The sequence below is a fragment of the Sylvia atricapilla genome, chromosome 3, assembly GCF_009819655.1.
Source record: "Sylvia atricapilla isolate bSylAtr1 chromosome 3, bSylAtr1.pri, whole genome shotgun sequence".
NCBI lineage: Eukaryota > Metazoa > Chordata > Aves > Passeriformes > Sylviidae > Sylvia > Sylvia atricapilla.
This window is the reverse complement of record NC_089142.1, coordinates 107,723,718-107,747,515: the sequence shown is the minus strand read 5'-3', so window position 1 is coordinate 107,747,515 and position 23,798 is coordinate 107,723,718. Positions and strand designations below refer to the sequence as shown.

Sequence of the window (23,798 nt, the reverse complement as noted above, 5' to 3'; positions counted from 1 at the left end):
CCATCACACTGACACCACTTAACCTCTTAGCAGAACATTCAAATACAATAAAAACACAAGAAATAAAAGGAGGCTACCTTGGGATCGGCGTCCTCGGACGGATGAAAGCAGGATCACATTATTTCAGGTGAAGTAACTCTAAGTGACAGCAGCTGCACACTTGAACCTGGGAGAGAGAAGAGAGGCAGAGCCAGTTCTCTGCATTGTAATCTCAGCACATTTCTGAGGAGCAAACTCATTTTTCTCCCCGTGTCAGCCCTCCCTGTTCAAGGTTTTGTTGTTTTGTCCATCTCCTGCGCTGTTCTGACGTTTCCCAGGCAACTGATTTAGCACCTGAGCATGGCAGTAAACACAGCAGCAGAGCAGGGACACAGCATAATCTTATTTTTTTAATGTATTTTTCCTTGGGTTTGGTTTAGTGCTGGCCTAAGAGTGAGACTGGGTTTGCTGCTTATTTTTCTCATGGGCAGTTTAGTGTCATCATATCTCCTTTCACAGTTACATCTATCCTTCCTTCTGTCTTAACAGAGAGTAAAACAGACCCAAACTGTTCCTCAGTGTTGCTTTTTAGCTTCCTTGTTGTGTTTTTCTTTTGCTCCTGAGAGGTGCCTGTCTGAGGTTTGCTCCCCACTGGGGTGTGAACTTTCCTTCTGAAGTCAGCAGCCCGTGGAGCACTTCACTGTGTGTGCTATGCATGGCATTTCCTGAAGGGGGAAGAAAACACCAAATAAAGGGATGTTCCTACCATGTGAAGCATTTGGTAAATGCAGATGTAACGTTAGGCTTTAAAATTTATTGCTGAGTGCTTGCAGGGATGACTCGGTTTCCAAAATACACGGCATTCACCCTTTCTGCTGAAGGCTCTGCAGCTTTGAAGTTTAAGTTATGTCTGGAAGTGGATAAACAAGTTCCATGAGCATCTGTTCCAGGGAAATCTTGGCAGTTGTGTTTGTAGCTCACTTATAGTAAGTCTGGTTCACACCGCCCTGGTGGGTCAGTGAAATGAGGTTTAAAAGCCGTAGCCATTCCATTAATAAATCGTTAATCATTTCTTTTTAATTCAATTATTGAACTTACTAAACTAACCTATCTTCCTGCTCTGTGTGTGGTGCTGAGGAACTTACTAATGGACTACTTATAACTATCTGACTTTAAAAGGTAAATTTAAATAAATCAAGGCAGGCTGTAGGTGCCTGGTGACCGAGACCCCTCGCGGTGTGCTGTGTCCTTGCAGGTCTGAGACAAGCAGCCCTGACCACAGCTCCTCCACCATCGAGCAGGAACTGGCTGCACTGGACTCCGAGATGACACAGAAGCTGGTGGAGCTGAAGGAGAAGCAGCAGCAGCAGCTGCTGAACCTCAGGCAGGAGCAGTATTACAGTGAGAAGTACCAGAAACGGGAGCACATCAAGCTGGTAGGTTTGTGGTGTCGAGCTCAGGGTGAGCACTGATGGCACCAGGACAAATTCTCATTAGCTGGGGCTTCCTCTTACTTGGAATCTCTGCCAGAGCTTCACTTCCCTGTGCTCTTCTGCAGCTTCAAGAGGCTGTTGTGTCACTTTGTCACTAACACTTCCAGCAGTTTGTAAGGCTTTGGGTGGAAGGCACAAAGGGAACAGCATTATTGCTACCTCTGGTTACATAACTCTCGTCTTACTGCAGCTTTTGGATGATGCTCCTCTTTTGTTCTGCCACTTTTTCAAACCTGTGACACACAAAGAGGCAGGATTAGCCAGAAAATAAATCAAAACACCATGAAAATAGCCTCAAACGTTCCCCAGGACAGAGGGCTGTGCCAAAGAGTGTTCCTGTGGCAGATGAACGCTTTAAGGGGGTGCAGGACATTTTCTGTATATGGTGAAGAAATGTTTTGCATTCATTGGTCCAAGTCGGCTTTGTTTTTACAGCTGGAGTTTGGCTGACGACTCGAGCAGGATCATAGGCCCTCTGAGCTGAAATAGAGGAGCTTGGACAGATGGAAGCTGATGCTAATGGATATTCGTAGGCAGAAATGAACATTTTTAAAGGGTGTTATGGGAGTGCAAGCTGTTTCTCAACTCCAGACAACCCCCTCTTTCAATTTTTTCTATTACCTGATGTTTTGCCTCTCTCCTGTTGAGTGAAGTGATTTGTCTCCTCTGCCCTGCCAGCCAAAAGGAGCAGGTCAGAGGAGTGATTTGTGTGTGGATATTGCTCAGCAAGGCCCCTGCACAGAGCGATTTCCATGGATCACAGCACAGAGTTGTGATGTTTATCACCACCCCTGTGTGAGTCACAGCTGCTCCAGGGTGGCTGTATGGACACAGTTACCTGCACCACAGGGGGACAGTCCCCATCCCAGTAGCAGCTGGTGGCTGCATCTCCCAGATTTGAACTTTTATAAAAAAGAGCCGTTTTAGACCCACACAGTTGGGCTTATGAGGTAGGTAACTTGTTCTCATTCCAAAATGGGAAAAGGCATTTCTCAAAGCAAAGTTACATTTCTACCATTATCCTGTTAGGTGGTGGCACAGTAAATACATTTTTAGCACAGAACTTTCGGGCATTTTCACTCTTCGCTGTGCAGGAGTTAATATTCCAATTAAAATTTGCCTTTCAGCTGAGAGATTCTTCCTGATGGCTTTCTTTTAGAGGGGAGCCTATTGTTGGCACCTTTCTACTTTGATCTAAGGAATGAAAAGTTGGATCAGACCAGCTGTACCTTGTTATACATTCCTGGTTCATCACCCTCAGAGGGCGATTTTACAAAATCGGACTTAACCTAGAAGAGTGATCAGACCAAATGGGTGCCATTTCCCACTTTATTCACTGTTCATTGAAGTGGGGTAGGAGCCCTGCCCTACATGGCTCCTGTCCTGTCAGCATGCCCACCACAGGCCTGGCTTTTGTGACTGGTTTGGGCACAAAGGAGATTGAAACCACAGCAGATTTCAAACCAGTGGCTCAGAGGTTTTCATTCTGTGACCAAAACGTAGGCTGTGTTTCTTTATGCTTGGCTTTCATAACTGTCATGCCTGATTTTCAGCATCCCCCTGACCACCCCAAATCCAAACCATTCCTTGTAATAACCCTCATTACAAGAGGAATGTTTTCAGCCCCCCCAGAAAAACCTGGATATTCTGTGACACAGGAATTCAGCTGACAATTAGCATTGTGTAAATTCAATTTGTGACCCCTTGTGATTTTTCACAGGCATTTTCATTCCTAGCAACGGTAAAGTACTCGAAATACATTTTGGTTTTACATTTAATACTTATTATATCACCTTGATGTACAGAGAAGTAGCAGTTTCTGTGTGAGTTGGATATGCACCATTCTGGCTGAACTCCACAAGTTAATAATGTGTTTACACTGATAATAATGTTTACTGGCTTTTGATCGTTGGTAATTAATCTGGAAATGGCGTAACACTTTTGTGTCCGCTGCAGACTTTTGAGGAAATTTAGCTGCCTCTGTGAGGTTAGCTGAAAATACATATTTTTATTTCTTGGGGTTTTCTTTATAGCTAATTCAGAAGCTGACAGATGTAGCAGAGGAGTGTCAGAACAACCAGCTAAAGAAACTGAAAGAAACATGTGAAAAGTAAGTGCTGTTTCCTTTATCATTGATTGCGGCTTCTCATGGGATTTGTTTAGATAACTTTTTGAACGTCCCTTTGTATTTCATACTTTAGAGAAAAGAAAGAGCTGAAGAAAAAAATGGACAAGAAGAGGCAGGAGAAGATCACAGAAGCAAAGTCGAAGGATAAAAATCAAATGGAAGAGTAAGTATATCCCTAGATCCCTATCCTTATACAAGATTTTTCGCAGCTGGTAAATCAAAGGAAGGTCTCGACCCTAAATCCAAGGCAGCCTTTAGTCAGACCTCACCAGAGTCCTTTCCCTGGTAATAATTTCATTTCCTGGGGCTAATGCAATCTCCTGTTCTGTGGGCAGGGAGAGCCTGGGCCAGCAGCAGTGGTGTGTGGAGTGGGTTTGTTCCTGGGAGCACCTCATGGAGCAGCTCCCCAAAATGCTCTTCATCCAGGCACTGTTTCTCTGAGTAAAAATAGCTTTAATGGTCCTGTTCCTGCAGTGTTGGATTTCTATTTGTGAATTGTCTTTTCTTCTTCACTCCATTAAAGCTGCTCTCTCAGAAGAAATGGCAACACCACACTGAGGTTTACTCAGTTTTGGGATAAACTCCCCTCAGACACTGCCAATGATCCTCCACCAGTGACAGTGACACTTTGGGGGAGAGACAGGGGAAAGCTGAACTCTGAGGGTGCAGTGTCCCTGTGCAGACACAAGACTAATTTCATTTATGCACCCCCAGACAGCACAAACTGCAGTTGTGCAAGTTGATTATGTTCTTCCCAAGGGCACAGTATCTAGGTTTGTTTGTCCTCCTTCATTTGTTTTGGCAAGCAGCTCAAAAAGAAAATGGAGCATTTTAAACTTGCACTGCTATTCTTGTTACCAGTCTTTACTTTAGAGCAGTTAAAGTGCGAGAGGAACAAACAAAACAAAACAAAAGAAACCCTCTAATGTTTGAGTTTTACCATGTAACAAAGGCACAAGTGTGTTTGGTTTTCTGCAGGTAAAAGGGTTTGCACAGGTTTTGGAGCCTCAAAAGAGAGAAGCTGTATTTGGTAACACTGAAAGGAAATCACAGACACGCACAGTGAAGTGTTTCAGGTAGTTTAAGAATCAACACATTAAAAATTTCAATAAGCATCCTATTTTAAAAAAAGGATGAGAATAATTTATTGTGAAAAAGAGGGAGAAATACTTAATTTAGTTAGAGCTGTTCAGAAGGCATGGAATTCATATTAGAAAAAAGCAGTTGGCCATTATGGAAATGCTGCAGCAGTAAAAATCAATTGCAGTAGGAAATGATTTGCTGAGAGGTAAATGAGGCACTAGTGAGAAAGGCTCAGGGAGAGGCAAGGAGCAGTTCTTTTCTCTTTCCCTTTCATTTTTTTTTCTCATTTTTCCCAAGGACTTTCCTCTGTCGGGCTTTTCAAAGAGCCCTTGAGAGAGGTGAGCTGGGAACTCTGGGGAAGTCAGCTCTCCCCTGTCTGTGACACAGCTTGTCCTCACTTTGAGAGTGGGGCAGAGAGCTTCTGGTGAATCCCTTTTCAATCACTCTGGCTACTATTGTTCATCTAAAGCTTTTGCACAGGTTTGGGAAGGAATATTACACAAAGATAATAATAATCCAGTGTTTTAATTGTTCTTAATGTTTTTACACCCTACCAAGGCTTGCCCTAAATCCTCCTGATTTTAGTGCCACCTGAGGAGCAGTTCACTGGTCTTGGCTGAGGCAATCAGGATTTGGAGTAACTGTCCTGAAACTGATTGAGTGAAGCAGCCATAAATTGTTATTTTATGTGCATTTACCCCTCTGGGGGGTTCTTGTGTTCAGCCTTTGCCTGATGGTTACCAGATGAGTCTCAGAGTGTGACATGAAGTTGCACATCCCCAGGGTTCAGCTCTGGGAGCCGGGCTGTGCCTGCCGTGCTCCTGGGGCAGCTTTGTCCCCGGGTGTCACCAGCAGTGCCTGCCCTGAGGCTGCTCCTCTGCCACAGTGTGGCACTGTGCCTCTGCTCAGGGCTCTGCGAGCTCCCAGGCTGACACCGGGGACTGTGGGAACAGCACCAGCGCTGGGAAAACACGGCATTATCCTGTGGGAGAAGCCTGCTGGGGAAGAGCGGGGGGACCTTGTGCAGGTCATGGGGAAGTCTGAGCCCTCTGTGCAATAAAGGTGCAGCTGGTACAAGAACACGTGCAGGGAGTGCAGAAAAGTCAGTCACACAGATCCTTAAGCATGGCCTTGGTGAGGCAAGGAGTTGCAGGGAGTTCAATCCATTGGTGTGATCTCACTGACTCCGATAACCGTGGAATGCTTTCCCCAGGGAGAAGACAGAAATGATCCGATCCTACATCCAGGAGGTGGTGCAGTACATAAAGAGGGTACGTCAGGCCAAGGGGTTCTGCATCTAAAATGTCACCTTTCATCTTTTAGATTATATTCAACTGCAGATTCTAGGCTTCAGCATAAACATTGTGCACCTGCTGACTTTTAGCAGATGCAGCGTAGACTTTGCTTCACATTCCAGTTAAAGGAAAACTGGGATTTCAGACAGCTCCTCATTAGTTGTTAGTCAGCATCTGTAGGATGGTGCTGAGGAGGGAAGATTTTAATACAATTTCATCTCTGAATATCCTGTGTGTATTCATGGAAAATGCACACATTTTTGTAATAGGCTTGCTGTCTCACAAATGCAAAGATTGCATAAGGAAAGTCAATGAACGTTTAATTGCAGAGTATATTTTAACTTTAATTGCATTTGTACAGTTACTGAAATGTAAAAAGCATTCTGTGAGTTCTGTAAACACAAATTAAAGAATTCCATTACAGTTGTTAGCTTTTCTGAAGCTACAGGTGGTTCAGACTGAGCTGAAATTATGCACTGGAGTGCTTAGGGGTGTAAAATCACTATGGAATGTGTGCAGCCACTGAATTCTCTTAATTTCAATGCAAAGATCGTTAGGTTCCAAAGTTGGCCCATTTTTGCTTAGAAGAGCCTTGATTTAAGAAGCAAAGAATTAGCAAATTAAGTAGATTCATGTCTGAGTGCGTTATTAAGTGAAGCCCAAAATTTATAATTTAATAACATTAGAAGTCTGCAGTCAGTCCTTTAGGCATTTCTGATCCTGAATCTTACATGTGAATCTGATATTTCATGTCCACACCTGACTGTCGAACAGTTGTGTTCAGGGATGCTCGAGGCAGTGGTGTGTCATTTTATATTGGAATTGTTCATAGTTTCGAAGGTAATGTTTTAATTTTGATGGGTGGAATGTTTGTTGGGGAGGAGGCGGGAATGTGAGGATGTGCAATCCATTAAAAAGATCCTCTGCTCTTTTCTGACAGCTAGAAGATGCTCAAAGTAAAAGGCAGGAGAAACTTGTAGAAAAACACAAGGAGATTCGTCAGCAAATACTGGATGAAAAGCCTAAGGTAAAGAGTTTTTGAACATATGTTACACTGCTAAAATTGTCCTTCAGGAGAGAAAGAGCTCTTGCAGCAGGTAGGCTGATGTTTAAACACGAGAGAATCCACTGACAGCATCAGAACCACCCTCACTGACACTCAGGGTGGGAGAAGTCAAACAGCTGCCTGGTGTGGGCACCACCTCAGGCCCAGATGTCATGGGATCAGGGTTATTTTTCTGCACTCAGGTTGTCCAAAAGCTGTCAGTGTAAAAGGTGCTGTGACCAGCAGAGTGTGCCCTTCCCTCCCCTGTGCCTGAGCTGCACAGAAGCAAAACACAGTTCCCATTGAAAGGAAAAAGAGATATCTCCTTAGCATGCTGCCCCCAGGTCCTGCTGACCATCTCTCAGGATGGATTTCTGTGGGAAACAACAAGCTTCTTTACAATAATCGTGCTTTGTATTCTACACTGCTTGCTGGATTTCCTCTATTTGATTTCAGGCACTGCATCTACATGTAACGTTTGGAAATACATGTTCTGATCCTTAAGCCTGGGGGCTCGCTCTTGCTCCAAGTGGGGTTGGTGGCAGTTTGGCCACCAACTTCAGTGGAGAAGGTTCCTGCACTTGTACCTGATTTTTTTCCTGTAGGAGGACCTAGGTATAATCAGACTTCCACAAGGAGGGAGACTTGTTTTCAGCAGGGTTCATATTCAAGTGTAATTCCTCACAGCCCACTGTGTCATGTCTGCTTTCATTTTCTCTGCTCTTGCTCAAACGTGTGTCCTTGGCTTCGGTTCTCATTCCTTGTCTGTGTCCACAGTCCCAACGTTTCTGTCCCTGTTACAGCCTGAGTTCTAGCACTGGCTGTGACTTGATCAGTGCTGTCATGTCACCTCTGTGAAGTAGCCAGAGAATTAATTAGGCTAAGGGCTGAATTGCCAGAAGGTTACAATAGTTGGGGAAAATAAAAATGTTTGCGTTTCTAGTTTTCTACTCATCTTTTAAAAATCATGTTTATAAATAAACCGGAACTTTTTGGTGTTGTGGGCATCTGGGTGTAAGTATACATATTGTTATGTTTGGTGCTGTAGGATCATGAGTTTATCGGGCTTGTGAACTGGAATTTAAACCCTGGAATTTTAAACGCCAAAGAATAGTCAGTCAGTGCTTCTAACACCGGCTTTTCCTGGATCCTTGGGCACTCAACTATTCTGTTTGGCTGTGTCCTTCCTTCTTTTTTTCTTTATTTTTAATTTATTGACGTACTGAGGGGTAGCATAAAGCACTGGAAATTTGTCACTGAGGACTTGAGCTGAATTTCTAAAGGTTGTGTTGGGCCAACCACATTTGATTCTTTTCTCAGTTCTCTCTCTGCCCAGTGTTAGGTGCTGGCCCAGAGCAGCTCCAGACCCCTGTCCCCCTGGCTCTGGCCACAGTGCCAGCTCCTCATCCCCATCCCTCCTCGCAGGGATGTGCTCACAGGGCCTGGCTCCAGGGCTTTTTCCCTTTCCCACACATTGAAACGGGCACTGTGCTGAATTTATGATGGTATGTGCCTCCTGCTTGCATGAGAGGGTTTAGGGAAAACATAATTACTCATTTTATTAAGTCTCTTTTTATGTTTTGCTCCGTGTCCATATTTCATACCCATATTTGCCTCCTCAGTGACGGGGCGGATGATATAAAATAGATCAAATGATTTCCCAGCTGAGCAGAGCTGATGTGTTTTCTGCAGGCAGCAAGCCTTTCTGGGGGCTGCTTTTTCAACAGCCCAAGCTCTCCTGCTTCAAACACCCACTGAAATTTATGCTGGCTGTGTTAAAAGGCTTTTCTGGCAGCATCAACTCAGCCCCAAACAAAGAGTTTAATATATTAAGAGGGAAAGAATTCTCAGTGTTCTCACCAATAATTCCACTGGAGACAGATCTGCTGTCATCCATCACTGCCATTTGGTTATTTATTAGTGCCTCACAGTTTGTTGTGTTCTGACTCTGCTCAGAGCTCTTTCCCAGCCAGGGAGGATTTCGTGTCACCAAGTGTTGCCAGCACTGCCACAACCTCTCACATTTTGTTGGCTTTTCTCAAAGTATGAGTTTGCAGCTTCCTCTCTTGCGGCTTGTGTAGGGCACCAGGAGAAAATGTGCCTTTGACTGCTGTCGTTTTAGGCAACAGGTTTTAGAAACTGCACAACTGGATGCAGAATAGTTCCCTGTCCTGGAGGCTTTTCTGTTTTGTTTAAAATACCACATGGTTAGCTGAAAGTGCTTAACTCAGGACTGATTTACACCCCTAAGCTCTGCCTCTCCCTCATATATGTAATTTCTTTCTAGGGTTTGGATGTGAGACTGTTTTGCAGCTTTCATTTGCAGGGCTATTGTATAAGAAAAAGCTTTTATGTTCCTATGAGAGTTGGAGAATTCCTGAACTGGTGCTTTTAGGCAAAAGGTTGGAAACAGCTTCTTGTGGTCCTGCAGGAGTCAGGGCAGGCGTTGGCTTTAGTGAGCCCAAAAGGTGCTTCTGTGTCTGTGATGACAATATCTTTGTGACAGACTGATGTGTGACACTCCAGAAGCTGAGTGGTACAGTCAGGTCTGTGTGTGTGGAACCAGGCCAGCCCCTCACACAAACATGCTGGGGAAAGGAGACTATCATCTGTTAGGAAGTCAAATGCTGATTTGCCTCTGGGTAAAAACTCCCTAACTTGCCATTTTAGTGAAATCCTATGGGAAACAAAGTTGATTCCCTCCTGCTGGTTTTTCCTAACAGCATCATTACCAAGCAAGGCCATGTTGTATTTTCTTTTCTCTCGCTCCTTGTTTTTCCTTACATTATCTATTAGCAGCTCTATTATCAGCAACAACTTGTATTTTCTTTCTCTCCCATCCTACTGCTTTGTCTCCTCCTCTTAGTCCCTGATGCACATTAGGCTTGTCCTGTCCTTATCTTCTCCCCCCCGGGCATCTCTGCTGCCTGCTGTGGAGGCTGCTGCAGTGAGGCAGCTCTGTGCACTGCATTATGTCAGAGCAGGGTGTGAGTTTGGATCCTGCACTCCAGCACGTCTGGCACCTGACATCTGAGCACAGGGAGCATCCAGGATGGGCACGGCCAGGACATCTCTATTGCTTTGTCTAAAACAGCTTGTGCATCAAATTAAACACAAATCAAGTGCATTTCCTTCCCCCTGCACCCTCGTCTCCAATTCCATTGTAATTACAAAAATCAATACACGTGAGACATGACAAGGAATTAATTATTTTCCTGAGAATCGACTCAGTTACAGTAAATAGACCCAAGGCTCCTCTACCTGGAATCAATGAGACTTTTGTTACCTGTGCTCGTGGTCAGAGCTACGCTTCCCTCTCAGCGGAATACTGAGACTCCTGTGCTCCTGCACTCAGCTCCTGCTCTCAGCAGAGTTGTGGGGATTTTTTTGGCTCCAGCATGTTCTTACAGCCCCAGCTGTCAGGGGAGGTGTAACTCATGTGGCTCCCCAGTTTGCAGCCCGTGTTTCTGCCCACAGCTGCTCTACTCTGCACAGCCCCAGCACAGCCAAGGTCTGCCAGGTGGTCTGGGCTCCTGGAGGGATGTGGACAATGGCACAGTTCAGGGAAAATGTCCCACAGTTTGTGGGAAAAGGTCCAGCAGATCTACAGAGGCACCAGGAGATGGGCAGACTTTGTTCTAAGCATTGCACCTCTGTGGTCTTTCAAGTAAATGAAGAGAATATACAGCCTTAAGGTATGAAATTCCTTTTTCTCCTCAAAAACTGTAATGAAAACAAATTTTTAAAATTATAAATCTGTTCTTGTTAATGGGAAATACAAGCACCTGATGCATACTAACTGGCTTTCCTACATTTATTATCTCCCAGTTTGGCGCCTGTTATTAATTGCACCCCGTGGGAGTTGACACTTCCACATCCAATCAAAAATTAATATTAACAGTGTACCTGAAAAATTCATGGAGGCACAGAGTGATACATATTCAAGTTGCAGAGCCAAATTAACAAGATGCTGCTCTTTTACAGCAATAGGGCCTCTTGTGACTCCAGGGCTGCAGCTTTGGTGCTTCAGGTGAGACCCTGTGCTCACCTGGTGCAGGTGATGCTGTCGAGTCAAATGGAGCTGTTCCCTGCAGGAGGGTCAAACAGCAAACGTGTCCTGCAGCACTTGTAGAAGATATTTCAGCTGCCCTCAGAGCCACTCTGTGCTCCTCTGGAAGGGAGCAGCCCTTAGGAACTTTGATGAGTATTCCAGTGTCACTCCAGCTCCCTGTAAACTCACAACAACAATGCTCTGTCCACCACAATCCCCTTTTTATCCTTGACACCTCTGCAGGAAGCCAAGCTGTCTTTTGGGCAAGCTGCACTTAATTCAAACACTTCCAGATGCATTCCAGTTCAACCACAGGCAACTCTTCAAGAATTTTGGGGAGGGAGTTTGGAGGAAGAGGTTATTTCAGTTTACTGGGATTCATGGGACTTGCCTGGATTTGGATTGGACAAGGGAAAGTTGTCCTCCTCAAAAATTAGTATTGAGTCTCATTGCAAAAAAAACCCCATTAAAAATTATTTGATAGCCAGTGTAATATTTGAAAAGTTCTTCTTTTATTTTCTCCCTGTTTAGGTAAAAATTTCTTTTGTTAGTTCATTCAGTTTTAACATTTCAAAAGTTTAAAAAGAAATCTGTCTTCAATCTGTGGCTGCTAAGCTAAAATGACTTATGGCATTATCTGCCAAAAAAGCAGAGGATTAAGAGGATTGAAATAATTTACTGTTTGTTTCTCTGTTCAGCTCTGGGTTTTGCTGCTTGTGTATTCATCAGAGGGGAATAATAAAATGTTTCTCTACCTCATTAAGTAGGCAACAGCAGAGAAATGAATGGAATTTTCATAGCTTCAGTGACCAAGGAATATTTAAAAGGAATATTTAAAAGAAAAAAAAAATTAAAATACAGAGTGAGATTTACAAATCTTCCTGTGACTTGATCTGGCATCTTCCCACTTCTGTACTGGAGCTTGTGTGTAAATTTTGGGATGCAGTATTCATGGCCCATTCCCTGCAGGATCTTGGCTCTTTGCTCAGCACCTCTCAGCCTCCAGCCCTAAGTGACAGTCTGCCCAAACTCTGAACAGCTGAAGCCCTGATGGGATTGAAATCTTGTGTTGGTGCAGTTGCTAAGCTGTCCCCAGTTGCAGAGTATTATTTTGGGGAAGTTAGGGTGGTCCCTTTTTTTCTATTTCTCCCAATGCAATAAATACTGCAGAATGCACTTTCGGCCTGTAAACTGACTAGTAAATAATCTCACTTCACTCATTAAAAATAAATAGGCTGACCTTTATCCTGTGCCAGTTTTATACCAATAAAACTTCCTTAAGTTCTTTGAAGCAACTGACATGTCACAGGCCTGAGATCAAAAGAATTCAGTCCAGTAACAGGATGCTCAAGGGATTATTTTCATTTTGGGCCTTGATTGTTTACATTTTTTTTTTTTTTTTTTTTTAACAAATCCATATTTTAAATGACTATTTTTTTTCCCAGCAGAATAAATACTACAGTGTGAGAATGGGTATCAGGACACAAAAGATATATCTAACAATTTGAGGTGATATTTATTGTGTTAATTGAATGTCTTCAGTTTAACTCTTACACATACACCTACTCGGAAAGATTAACTTTTAAATCAACAGCATCACATTTCCAGTGTGAATATGCAAAATGCTTTTTAATTTTTTTACTGAATTCTGATACCACTTTCTTTTAATAAAAATGTCACAAGCTCTTTGTAGGAAGAATGTAAATGTAAAGAAATACTTTGATGAATGGGACACATGGAAAAATATGATAAATTTAAACTGGAGTTTATTGATAGAGGGAGGTATTTTTTCACACATGGGTCATTCTACTGGAAGCCAGAGAAAATCTTGGGTTTGCTCTGGAGCTGCAACAAAAAGGGAAATAAATTACCTGAAAGAGCAAACTTTTTTCAGTTTTGCAGTAGTGTAAATCAGAAGGAACATGATCAAGTTACCAGTGTTGCTGGGGATTTAAAGATATTAGTGAGGTCCATAATGGAGGGCATGTGGCAGCCAGACCTGATTTGTGAGAGTTACTGAGATCTTCCTGGATAACGTGCTGATAAATTAGCACTGTGAGGGTGCTGGTGTTGGGTTGTTTTGGTTTTTTTTAAGAATAGTGATTTTAGCGTCCAGCTACTCTCTGTGGACAAAAGAGCCCACAGAAAAATATTTTTTAGAAAAGGCACAAATGTGAGAATTTTTCCTGCAAAAAAGCAACTTCGGTGATTTGGGTTTCTTTTCTAATTTGCAAAGTGAGTCTGTTCTGTATTGTACCTGTCTCAGGTAAGCACATTTCTCCTGTCCCAGCGCACACTGATGAGTTGGTTAATTGGCCTTCCTGATGCAAAAAGGATGAAATCCAAAGCAGAGCTGGGACTGTCCTGCATTCCCAGCTGTTCCCCACTGGTGTCCAGCCTAGTGAGACACGGGCAGCACTGAGAGGGGGCCCTGCTGCTCAGGAGCTCCACGTGGCTGGAGGGAAGGCAGAGGGAGCTGCTGCTCCCAGAGGATCCCAGCACCCTCGAAGGTGCAGCCACACCTGGGATGTCCCTGGGGACACTGCAGGGCTGAGAGGCACAGAACAGTTTGGGCTGGAATCCAAAAGCCTAAACCTTAAACCACCTCATCCCACCTCTGCCGTGGGCAGGGACATCTCCCACTGGGCCACAGGCTGGAATGCAGCTCTGCATCCAACACCAGCTCGTGTCCACCCTGCTCCTCACTGCCCCTGCTGGCTTCTGCACAGGCCTGGAGGAGCTGGATGGCAGCACAGATGGGCCCAACTTGTGACTAATGAGCTCTGAAGGGGCTGCTTTTTACCATTATGCAGATGAAGAATGCGTGCTCCCAGCTCATGGTGGCCCAGTGCTGTCAGGATCCAGGAAACAGACCCTGTTCCCTTGGGGCTGGGGGGTTGTCCCACAACAACCCCAACAGACCCACTTGGTAAAGTAAGGGAATTGCTTCATTTGCAGGGTAACAGATTTTACACTGCTCCTCTAATTCTGAACTGGAGGCACAAAGCAGATCTATTAAAGTGAGAAAAGCGAAGTCATGAATTGCTATTAAAGTGATCAGCTGTGCAGTAAACACCACAAAGTAAAAAGCACCTTTTTTTTCCTTTGTAACACAGAGTCATAGATGGTTTGGGTTGGAAGGTTCCTTAAAGACCATCTTGTTCCAACCCTCTGCCATGAGCAGGGACACCTTCCCCTAGACCAGGTTGCTCAGAGCTCCATCCAGCCTGGCCTGAAGCCTTCCAGGGATAGGGCAGCCACAGCTTCTCTGGACAAATCTAATTTCCATAAGCAGACCTAACTTCTAATTTTAACATTTGTGAATAGCTGCTCCCTCTGAAAACAAGTGAGCTTCCTATGCAGAGAAGAAAGCGGTGTGTTTCTCCATAGACTGAAGATAAAACTGGGGAAAGAGTGTGAAAAAACAAGCTATAGCTTCCTTCCGCAAGGTCAGATTCAGGATGATGACATTCAAAACGGGTTTTCTCTGCAGAAGATGCTCCTCTAGGCACTGTAGGTGGTTACAGGTGACAAGAAAATGCCACCCTGGAGTGAGCAGTGGAACACTGAAAGGTCCCTTACGTGTTCTGTGTGGCCTCTCAATCACTTGACCCTGCACTGTCCCATTCCCTGCCCAGCTACAGAGCTCCTTTGTTGGGTCAGGGCTGCATGGCACTTGTCACTCAGTCCCTGTGTCCCCCTCCTGCACTCCCTGTGCCTCCACATTTCTTGCTTTCCACAACAACAGACTCCCAGAGCGGGGTCAGGTGGGCAGCCAGGTAGAAGTGCCTGTGAGAGGAGAGAGCACAGAACTAACTGCTGTGTTAGCGTTGTGCTCTCGGAGGAGAAAACAACCAAGAAGTGATGCTAAAAAATTTAAGAAGCCAGGGACTGCAAACGTTTTGCGTCAGGATGTTTAGCTTAGAGTGTGCAATATTTAAATCTGCCCAGAGAGGTCTGTGCTGTGGAAATATTTGTGATTCTGCAAAGGCAAGTGTTTTGCATGCTAAATCTCAGGGAGCAACAGGGCACCACAACCTGTTGACTCCACTTCCTCTCTTCATGGGCTGCCACTCCAGGAAAATCCGTGAGAAAACACAGGCTGAATTATGCATGGGGTGTGCATAGATGGAGTGTTTCTAATGCATGGCAGCACACAGAGACGTTTCACGGCGCACACACAGCACCATCTACACACTCATCACTCTCACACCGAGCCAGAAACGCCACAGAGGCACAACCAAATACTCCTGTGCAACTGTGCTCATCATTACTGCAACAGCAGCAACATACTTCTTAATTATCAGACCCTCAGTGCAACATGACAAATGGCACGAGATTCAGTTTGACACAGCTAATGGAAAAGTGTGGAAAGAAATATTAATGTTTAGTATGAGAACTCATTAGAGAGGTGTTTTAAAATGCATGAAATGGGGGGGAAAATGTGTTCTTTAATGAACAGAGAAATAAAATCAGTGGTCCTGCAAAGCTTGTAGGGTACAAACAGCTTTGTGGATGCAAGTCATTTGTCAGGAGAATGACAATGTTTTTGTGTAGAATCACCCTGCAAAGCAGAGACGCTGCTGGAAATAATGCTGAGTGTCTGCACAGGAGGGACTGGTGCAAGTTGCTTTAACTGTACAGTCTTGACAAAGTGGGTGATGGGTTCATCTTGCACTGAGGCCCTTTAGGGTGATAAATATACTGTTGGAAAAGGTAACAAAAGTAAGAAAACTAACGTTAAGAGTTTCAAAACTATACCTGATTTTTAAAGTGTATTAAAAATCGTGTATAGCCTATTTTAGGGAAGGACTTTTCTTTCTAGAAACAACAAAAACAAGAAGAAAACGCTGTTGTTTCGAGAGGCAGTGTATTCCCCAGGAGGTTGAGAGTACTGGGTTTGGTAGGGGAAGAAAGCCCTGCACATGCAGAGGGGAGTGAAAGTGGCAGGGAAACATTTCAGCCCCGTCTCCACATTGTTTGCCATGCTGCGTGGGTGAGCTTTCAAGGGTCTGGCAGCCCTCTGGAGTCAGCAGCAGGATAGCTGGGAAAGATGTTCCCTGGAAAGATTACTTTTCATTGAATTTCTCCTGTGACTCACTTGCAACAAATCAGTGTTTCCTATCAGAGGAGTTCCACAGGGCTGCTGCAGTTGCATAATCCAGGAGCAGTGGGTGATGACAGTCCATAGGCTGGACGGGAGTGACTCAGTAAATTCCCATTATTCAGCCCTTGTTTGGAAGGAGGTTTTGCCAAAAGAACGTGGAGTGTGACTAAGCGCCTAAACTGCAGCTCTGTACCTGAAAATTATCTCTTTTGTGGAGACCCAGAGATCTGTCAGCTTTGTGTGGAACAAAGGGTTGCGCCTGGGAAGGGGAGGATGAATCCAGACGTGGTTTTATACAGAGTCTAGCTTTGGGATGGTAAAGGCAAAATTTAAACTTTCTAACATTGTCTTTTAACATTGTAACCAAATCTTGTAACCTTGAGTTTGCCAAGTCATGAGGGTGGTGAAAGTTCAAGATTTTTTTTTTATTATTTTTTTTTATTTACTCCCTAAAAAAATGAAAGAAAAAGCGGTTATGATGTTCGTGTGATAGAAAAATCCTTCTTTTTGAATTTACTGAGTAGGGGACAGAAAATCTCTGCCTTGGTTCATTCAATGAACTTTGAAGCTCTCCAGATTAACCCCTGGTTCATAGAAATAAAGCCATTCACTAAAGAAGGTTATCAGGCTTAAAATTACCCTGTTGATAATGCGAAGAGGTCTCTCAGCCTTTTTCATTTCTCATTTTCTCTATATCCCCACTTCCTCCCATTTTACCTGCTCTCCTACTTGTCCTTCTCCACCTTGCATTGAGCTGCTTTTCACAGTATGTGGTTTCTTTCTCACAGTCTTTCTATAGACCTTATTTACTTACACCTCTTATACTCCTTCCTCTTTGCCATCTCTTGCTGCTATTAAATTTCAAGGAGTCTCTACAAGTACCTGTGGGAATGCTGTCTCTTTCAGATGGAACTGCACGTTTGAAGGAGCAGCCTGAAGGGGAGAGGTGTTAAAGAGCTGCCATGACGTGGTCTGCATATTTGTCAGCTTGACTGGGACCTGAAAGCTTCCATCAGATAAAAGAGATGATACACAGGTTACAGAGGTGTATGGAAAATACTCCAGGCGTGGAACAGCTCCAGAGACAGGGAGCTGCCTAATGCAGATCAGCCCGTTTCAGAGTGCCTGAGTCACTTTCCCACTGCACAGGAGGCACCTGAGTCTCTTAGGCAGAGCCCAAGCTGAGCATCCTGGGCACGGAAGCACTGGGAAAAGGCTCCCCACTGCTGTGCTTTGGTTTTGAGAGGGCCAAACACACCCAGGGTTTAGAGATTAGAGACTGAATTTCATTGAATACAAAACTTTTTAGCTTATATTTTCAGCATGTTTAAATCTAAACATATTCATACCAAACGCCTTCGCTGTATATTTCCCTTTCAGACCTGATCAGCCATTCACACAGTCCTATTCATTGTCAAAGACAGTCTCTAGTAATATTCTACATTTCCTTTGATTTCTTTCACATTTCTTAAAGCAAGGTGACTGCTGACAAGCAATTACATGCTAGTTTTAGTGTAACAAACATCCTTGATTTATACATCAAGGAAGCCTCACTTGGCAACAAAGACAGCCCTCAATTAGGATGAGATAAAACGAGGAAAGCTGATTTCTGTGGTACCATAACATCACCCACTTTCTTTTTCTCTTGCAAAATGTGCTCTGCAAATTTGCAGACAAAAATGTATGTGGGAATGTGCAGATACCATAAAGCCCATCACAACAACAGTGTTTTACAGTGCATCTGATAGCCAGTTACACTGAGAATTACATCTTCCAAGGTGCTGAACGGGCCCACAGGTTTGTCATCCAAGACATTGGTCCTCAGAGAGCAGATTAAATTGTCTTTTGACATCTGAAGACTCATAAATGGAGCGTTACTTACGAGCCAGGCTGTTGCCTGTAACCTCACTAACCTGGCTGCACAAATTTTAATCACAGTATGAGGAAATGGAGTATGTATCCATTTATTTATATTGATGAACAAATGTGGTTTTCTATATGTAATAGTAAATATTGGGCCAAGTGTGCATATGTACACATGCTCACCAGCTATATTAAGAACATGCACATGCTATAATTTTAGGTTTAGTTTGGTATGTACATTTTGGATGCATCTGTTAAACTGTAGTTATTCACAGCCTTGCAGGATGGAAAATTCACTATCATAAAATTTTGTTAGTGATTTTCAAACTGGCATGATCATCATGTCAATTACTGTGTGATTCAAACCTTTATTACTTTTTTTTTTTTTTTTTTTTTCCCTGTCCTGTAAAATTGCCTGCTTAATATTCTGGCTCCCATCTAGAAAGATAATAAATGGGGGAAATTTTTGCCTGCCCATTGGGAACCTTTCCTTGGCTGTGAACACAAGGAAAGGGACCTTAGGCAATTGATGGAAGGCACTGAACACTCTTTTCACAGCTCAGGGAGGAGCTGTGCTGGATCGTATCTGGGGTAGCAGCTGATCAGTGATTCATGAGCCCACCTCCTTCCTTTCACCCTGTAGGAAACACAGAGTTATCTGTGTACCAACCTTCCAGCTCCACTAACAGGAATTACCATCATCCCTGCTCATCTCTTGTGAAACTGCCCTAATGCTCCTTGAATTGTATTAGGGATTTGTTAGGTTAAGCACATGGGAGATTTTGAGGTGTTCAGATAATAAAGGGAATATAAATGCAAATTAGACAGTAAATATAGGAGGAAGTCATTCTCAATTTCATTGAGAATTATCTGCTAGATAAATTTTCTTCTCAGCAAAATGCAGTGGCTCTTCCCTCCTAGGAGAGGCTCTTTGCAGTGCTTAACAGGTACCTGCTTCTCAGAAAGAGCCCACACAGATTTATCTCCTCAGCCCAAAGATTAACACATCGTCAGCAGTGACAGATCGCAAAGCAGGGAGATGGATTGGCAGGGGAGAAGACAAGTGAAGCATCAAAATGTCATCCTGCATTCATTATGTCTTCGGCTTCCCAATTAATGCACAGAATCTCTCCTCTTAATGGAATCCTTACCTCTAGAGCTGCATAAACCATTCTGCCTAACACTGTTTATTTATCCCTCCTGTTCATTGTGAAAGCCTCGTTGGATGGCTTGAAAACAAATGTTCCCTTTCTCGCCATCACTTTCCTCTTCCATTTTTCTAACTGGAAATTACATTTTTAATTTGCTTTCATGTTTATTATTCCAGCATTCCTCCTTCCTGGGATTATCTATGTGACTTTGCCTCCCCACCTGCCCCACCTGGTGCAGGGGATAGGGAAAGCTCCATCCCTGAGAGCTTCTTGTATCAGAGGTCAGATTAACAGTGATAGTTCCATAGTCCCACACTCTTTGTTGTGTTGACACAGTAATGAAATGCATTTTCTGTTCCTGCACTGAGCCTGCTATATTTTGGTATATCCTGGTAGGCAATTCCTGCTCCTGCAGACAAGATAAACTGACTCCTTATTGCCTTAATTAATGACTCTGTATCCACCAGCCCTTGCTCACCTCTAGAGTTGTGTAAGTGCATTTATGGACTGATCAACACCCTCCAGTGATTCGAACTCCTGGATTTTCCTTTGATTTTTGTCTTTTGCTGAAGGGCATCATCCCAACATTTTTATCTTCTTTACACATGGAGTACAAAAGCTTTGTAATGATCACCTTGACTGTAATACTGCTGTGTCAGTCACCCTTCTCTCACCCTTCTCTCACCCATTTCAATCAGAATTACTCACTGTTTGTTGTATCATAAAAAAAAAAGTAACTTTCTAGCTCAGAAAAAATGTTGCATTTAGAGCTGACAACATATTATGAGAAAATACATTTTGTATTGGTTTGCTGAGTTCATTGTCTGCCTCACTTGCAGATGATGTTACTCACTGTGCAGAGGGCACTTAGGAATGGCTTTTCTTGTTGATTGTTTTCCACCAAAAGCTGTGTTCTCCAATAACTTTTGTGGTGGCTTTTCAGGTCAAGGCTTCTGTTTCTCCCTCCGAGAGCTGGGCAGTTATTGTCTGGTGCACAGGCCCGTGACAAGATGCAATATTAATAACACAGCAGGGAAAATCAGAAGTGTATTATTCATGTCATAGGAAGAGTCACAGCTTTTATATGAAAAAATGTTTTATATGAAAAGCTGCCTTCAGAGCAGTAACTGATCCCACTCCATCTTCTGCCTTACTAGATTTACATTTTCCTGAGCAAGTATCTGGATCAGATGATCTCTACTATCCCATACTCTGTGCAACACACTCTTGTTGTGACCCACAAATTACTCTCATTTCATAAGAGTTTTCCAGTCTCCCACTCAGCAAACACAGGATTCCACAGTATTCTCAGCTGGCCCTATCAGTCCTAGTTGCAGCTCTTGCTGCTTGTCCTGCCACTCACACTCAAGTCCTTCACCCACAAACCAGGATTTCCTGAGTGCCTGTGCAGCCCTGACTGGTTTGTTACCTCGAGGGTGGCTCTTGAGACACCTGCCCCCAAGGGAGCCTTCCCCCAGCATCCCATCAGCTTCCCATCCCAGCTCAGGAGGAAAGGGAGCCATATCCAGCAGCCGTTGTACATTATGTATTCCTTACTCCTTTCACAGAATGGCTTTTAGAAATGTTTTAAACACTTGGCAGCTTCTGTTTCACTTACAGGGGTCTTAAATATGCAAGTAGATGCAGAATTTGGGTGTTTTGTCTCCTGAGCCTGTTAATTGGTAAAGAAGCAAAATTTCTAACCCATCTTTTAGGTGCCTCTTTTAGCTGCCTATTAACCAACTTTTGACCCACAACTGAATCATATCTCCTCTTTCTTTTTTACTCTGTGTCGTACTTCCGTCTTTGATGCAGAATACAATGTTGGAATTTACACCAAAATGATGCCCTTGACCTCCCTGTGACTCTTTAATTCCACTGAAATTGCTTACTTATTGTTGGGTTTCAGTTTCTGTTATCCACCCATAAAAACTTAGGATTCAATTCCCTGGGAATGACACGGGGGATTATTTCTGTGGAGTTATGTTCAGTTATAGCATTGATCCCCAGCAGTTCATTGCAATATTAATACTTGGGATCAGCTTGTGGCCTGAATAGAAAGCAGCCCTTTCTGGGGGCTCACTACTGAGACAGAATATGGTGGTTTCCCTCTCTCCTTTACCTGCTCTGCAGACATTTCTTCTCCAGTGCATTTTCCTGAAGGATTTTCTGTCCCTGGCTTCCTCAGGACACTCAGCCAGCGGCAGCAGACGGCCCCAGTGCCTCAGCAAAGCTGCTGTGCCTCGTTCACAGAGCTCAGAGCAGCCTGAGCTTTCCCTGGATCTCAGCCCATCAGATGAAGCAGTCTCTCTTCTGAGCTGCCAGGAGTCAGGCTTTCCCAGTTTCCACTTTTTCCTTGTCCTTCCCCAATTTGTACTTTTTCATTGCCAAGCTCTCTTGGCAGCTCGAGGTGAAGTGCTGTTGAAACGTTCTCTGTTATTACAGGTCCCATGGAGTGGCTTGGTTTTGCCTCTGTCACAACTTCACAGCAGAAAAGTTTCAATCATTTTCAGGGCGTTCTTGACCCCTGCAGCTGGTGCTTCCTGCCATGCAGGGACATGGGGACATCGAGAAATCCACAGGGATTTCTCAAATAACAGTGACAGGGAGGTGCCCACAGCACAAGCAATGTCAATTATGGAAAGCTGCTGGAACAAGGAGCCTGGATAAACTGCTCATAAATGGCAACAAGTTCTCCCGGGTTTTCTATATTTACATAACATATTTGATGGGGGGTGTGTGTGTTAATTTTTTTATTAATATTCATATTTGGAGATGGAAGTTTTCATTATTATAAATTGCTGATGAAGTGCAATAACTTTCAAGCTGGTATCTGCTTTTTTAATATACTGAACTTTTATATTTGTTGCTTTTGGCCACTGTGCTTTAAAAACATCCAACACATCAAATCAGTCTTTTAGAATAATTGGGTATTTGTGCTTATTTAGGCTGAAAGATTGGTCTTTAACACCAAAACCTAAAGAATATGGCGCACAGTTCCCCATGTAGATCATTATGTGGGCAGAAGTGCTTTGTTTTCCTGATGAATCCATCATAGCATAGAGAGCTGTAGAGCTCCTAAACAGAAAAGGTAACATCCTAAACTCAGTCACTATCTCTGAAGTAGTTCAGTGAGTTATGCCCTTTTGCAAATGTTACCTGTAATGACATCCAGATTCTCCATCTGGTGTTATCTCATATAGCCTTCTGGATGTTGAATATCCACCCTTTTTATAATTCTAAACTCATCTGGTGTCATTAACAGCGGAAAACTGTGGGCTGTAATCATCCCATTCTGCACTTCTGAAAGGTTTTGTTTCATTTTAGTTAGTAGCTGATGGAAACATGCCATCCTCTTTTTCTCTCTGATTGATTTTTTTTTTTTTTTTTTTTTTTTTTTTTTTTTTTTTTTTTATGGTGGCATTCTTGCAGCACTGATAGACATCATCAGTATCTTTGAAGAAAATTTCTGTTACTTAACCTGGGTTTTTTTGTGCCAGGGATTCCTTCAGCTTCCTTTCCTAAAAAAAAAGACTGCTGCAACATCAGAGACAGAGTTTGGGTATAAAGATAATACTCCACTGCCTTGTGGGGTTTTTGGGTCTCAGTCTCACTATGGAAGGGTAGAGTGTTCTGCAGCTCATTTGTTAACGTTTAATGCTGCTGCTAACTGGCAGTGCAAGAGTATTTTCATCCTGGGAATATTTCACCCTTTTCACCTTTTCCTGTGTTTGTGTGGATTTGTGCAAATGCGATGCGTGCCAGCTGAAGAACTAGTCAAGTGGGATGCTCTAATTGCATTTCCTCAGACTTTGCATTTCCAACACTTTTATCTTTCCACATTGCTGCACTGTTTAATTCACTTGAATTAAATGATGAGTCCTAAAGTGAATTTTTATTCATTAAAAGGACCATGAAATAATGGAGCTGAAGAATACTCCGAGGGCAGTAGGGGCAGGAATGGAGGTAAGGCTCATCTGCTCTGAATTTAGATACCTACAAAAAATCTGGGCAAGATCCAAGTCCTCCAAGGGAAGGAAATGCTAGGAAGCACTTCAAATAACCCATTTATTGTGCCTCCTCTGCAAGAAGACCAACACAGTCACAGACATTCCAGTAGGATCTATGGCACATATTTTGATTAAAAATTAGACTGAGTGTGAGGGGTTTAAATGGTGTCATCAGAACTGGCCTGAGCCTCTCTAATGAAAGAGACAGGCATTACATTTCTGAACTGAAGGATGAAACAAGATGAACTCTTCTGACAGGTGTGAAGCTTTCTTGATGCATGTGAAAACAAGTATGGGACACCCTCCAAATTGCTGCACCTCATTTTTGTCTGTGAAATGGATGTCTTCAGGAGAATAATTCTTGTGGTTTAGATTAGCTGTCAAAGAAGATGCTTAAATGGCCCTTTACAACAAAAAATGATTTATCTTGGCTATTTTTTATCGCTTAATGAATGTGGTACCACTAGATTGCAGTACTTTCAAGCTTTTCAGTAAACCCCACTGAGTCTTGTACAAGGACTCTCTGGAGTCTAAACCTGCCCCCAGACTGTGAATGAGGCCCAGTGTGTGTCCTCAGGGAATTTCCTGTCTTT

The 23,798-nt window shown here is 43.4% G+C and overlaps 1 protein-coding gene across 2 annotated transcripts in view; it reads left to right on the top strand.

Annotated features, from left to right (window-relative positions):
* The window catches only part of PLCB1 (phospholipase C beta 1), a 339,645-nt gene that overhangs the window by 276,467 nt on the left and 39,380 nt on the right, over positions 1-23,798 (top strand). For both annotated transcript variants that reach the window (XM_066316543.1, XM_066316544.1), the window contains exons 27-31: positions 1,235-1,415; positions 3,506-3,582; positions 3,674-3,763; positions 5,897-5,954; positions 6,919-7,005. In XM_066316543.1, the coding sequence (XP_066172640.1) occupies positions 1,235-1,415; positions 3,506-3,582; positions 3,674-3,763; positions 5,897-5,954; positions 6,919-7,005 (493 nt within the window). The remainder of the gene's footprint in view (positions 1-1,234; positions 1,416-3,505; positions 3,583-3,673; positions 3,764-5,896; positions 5,955-6,918; positions 7,006-23,798) is intronic.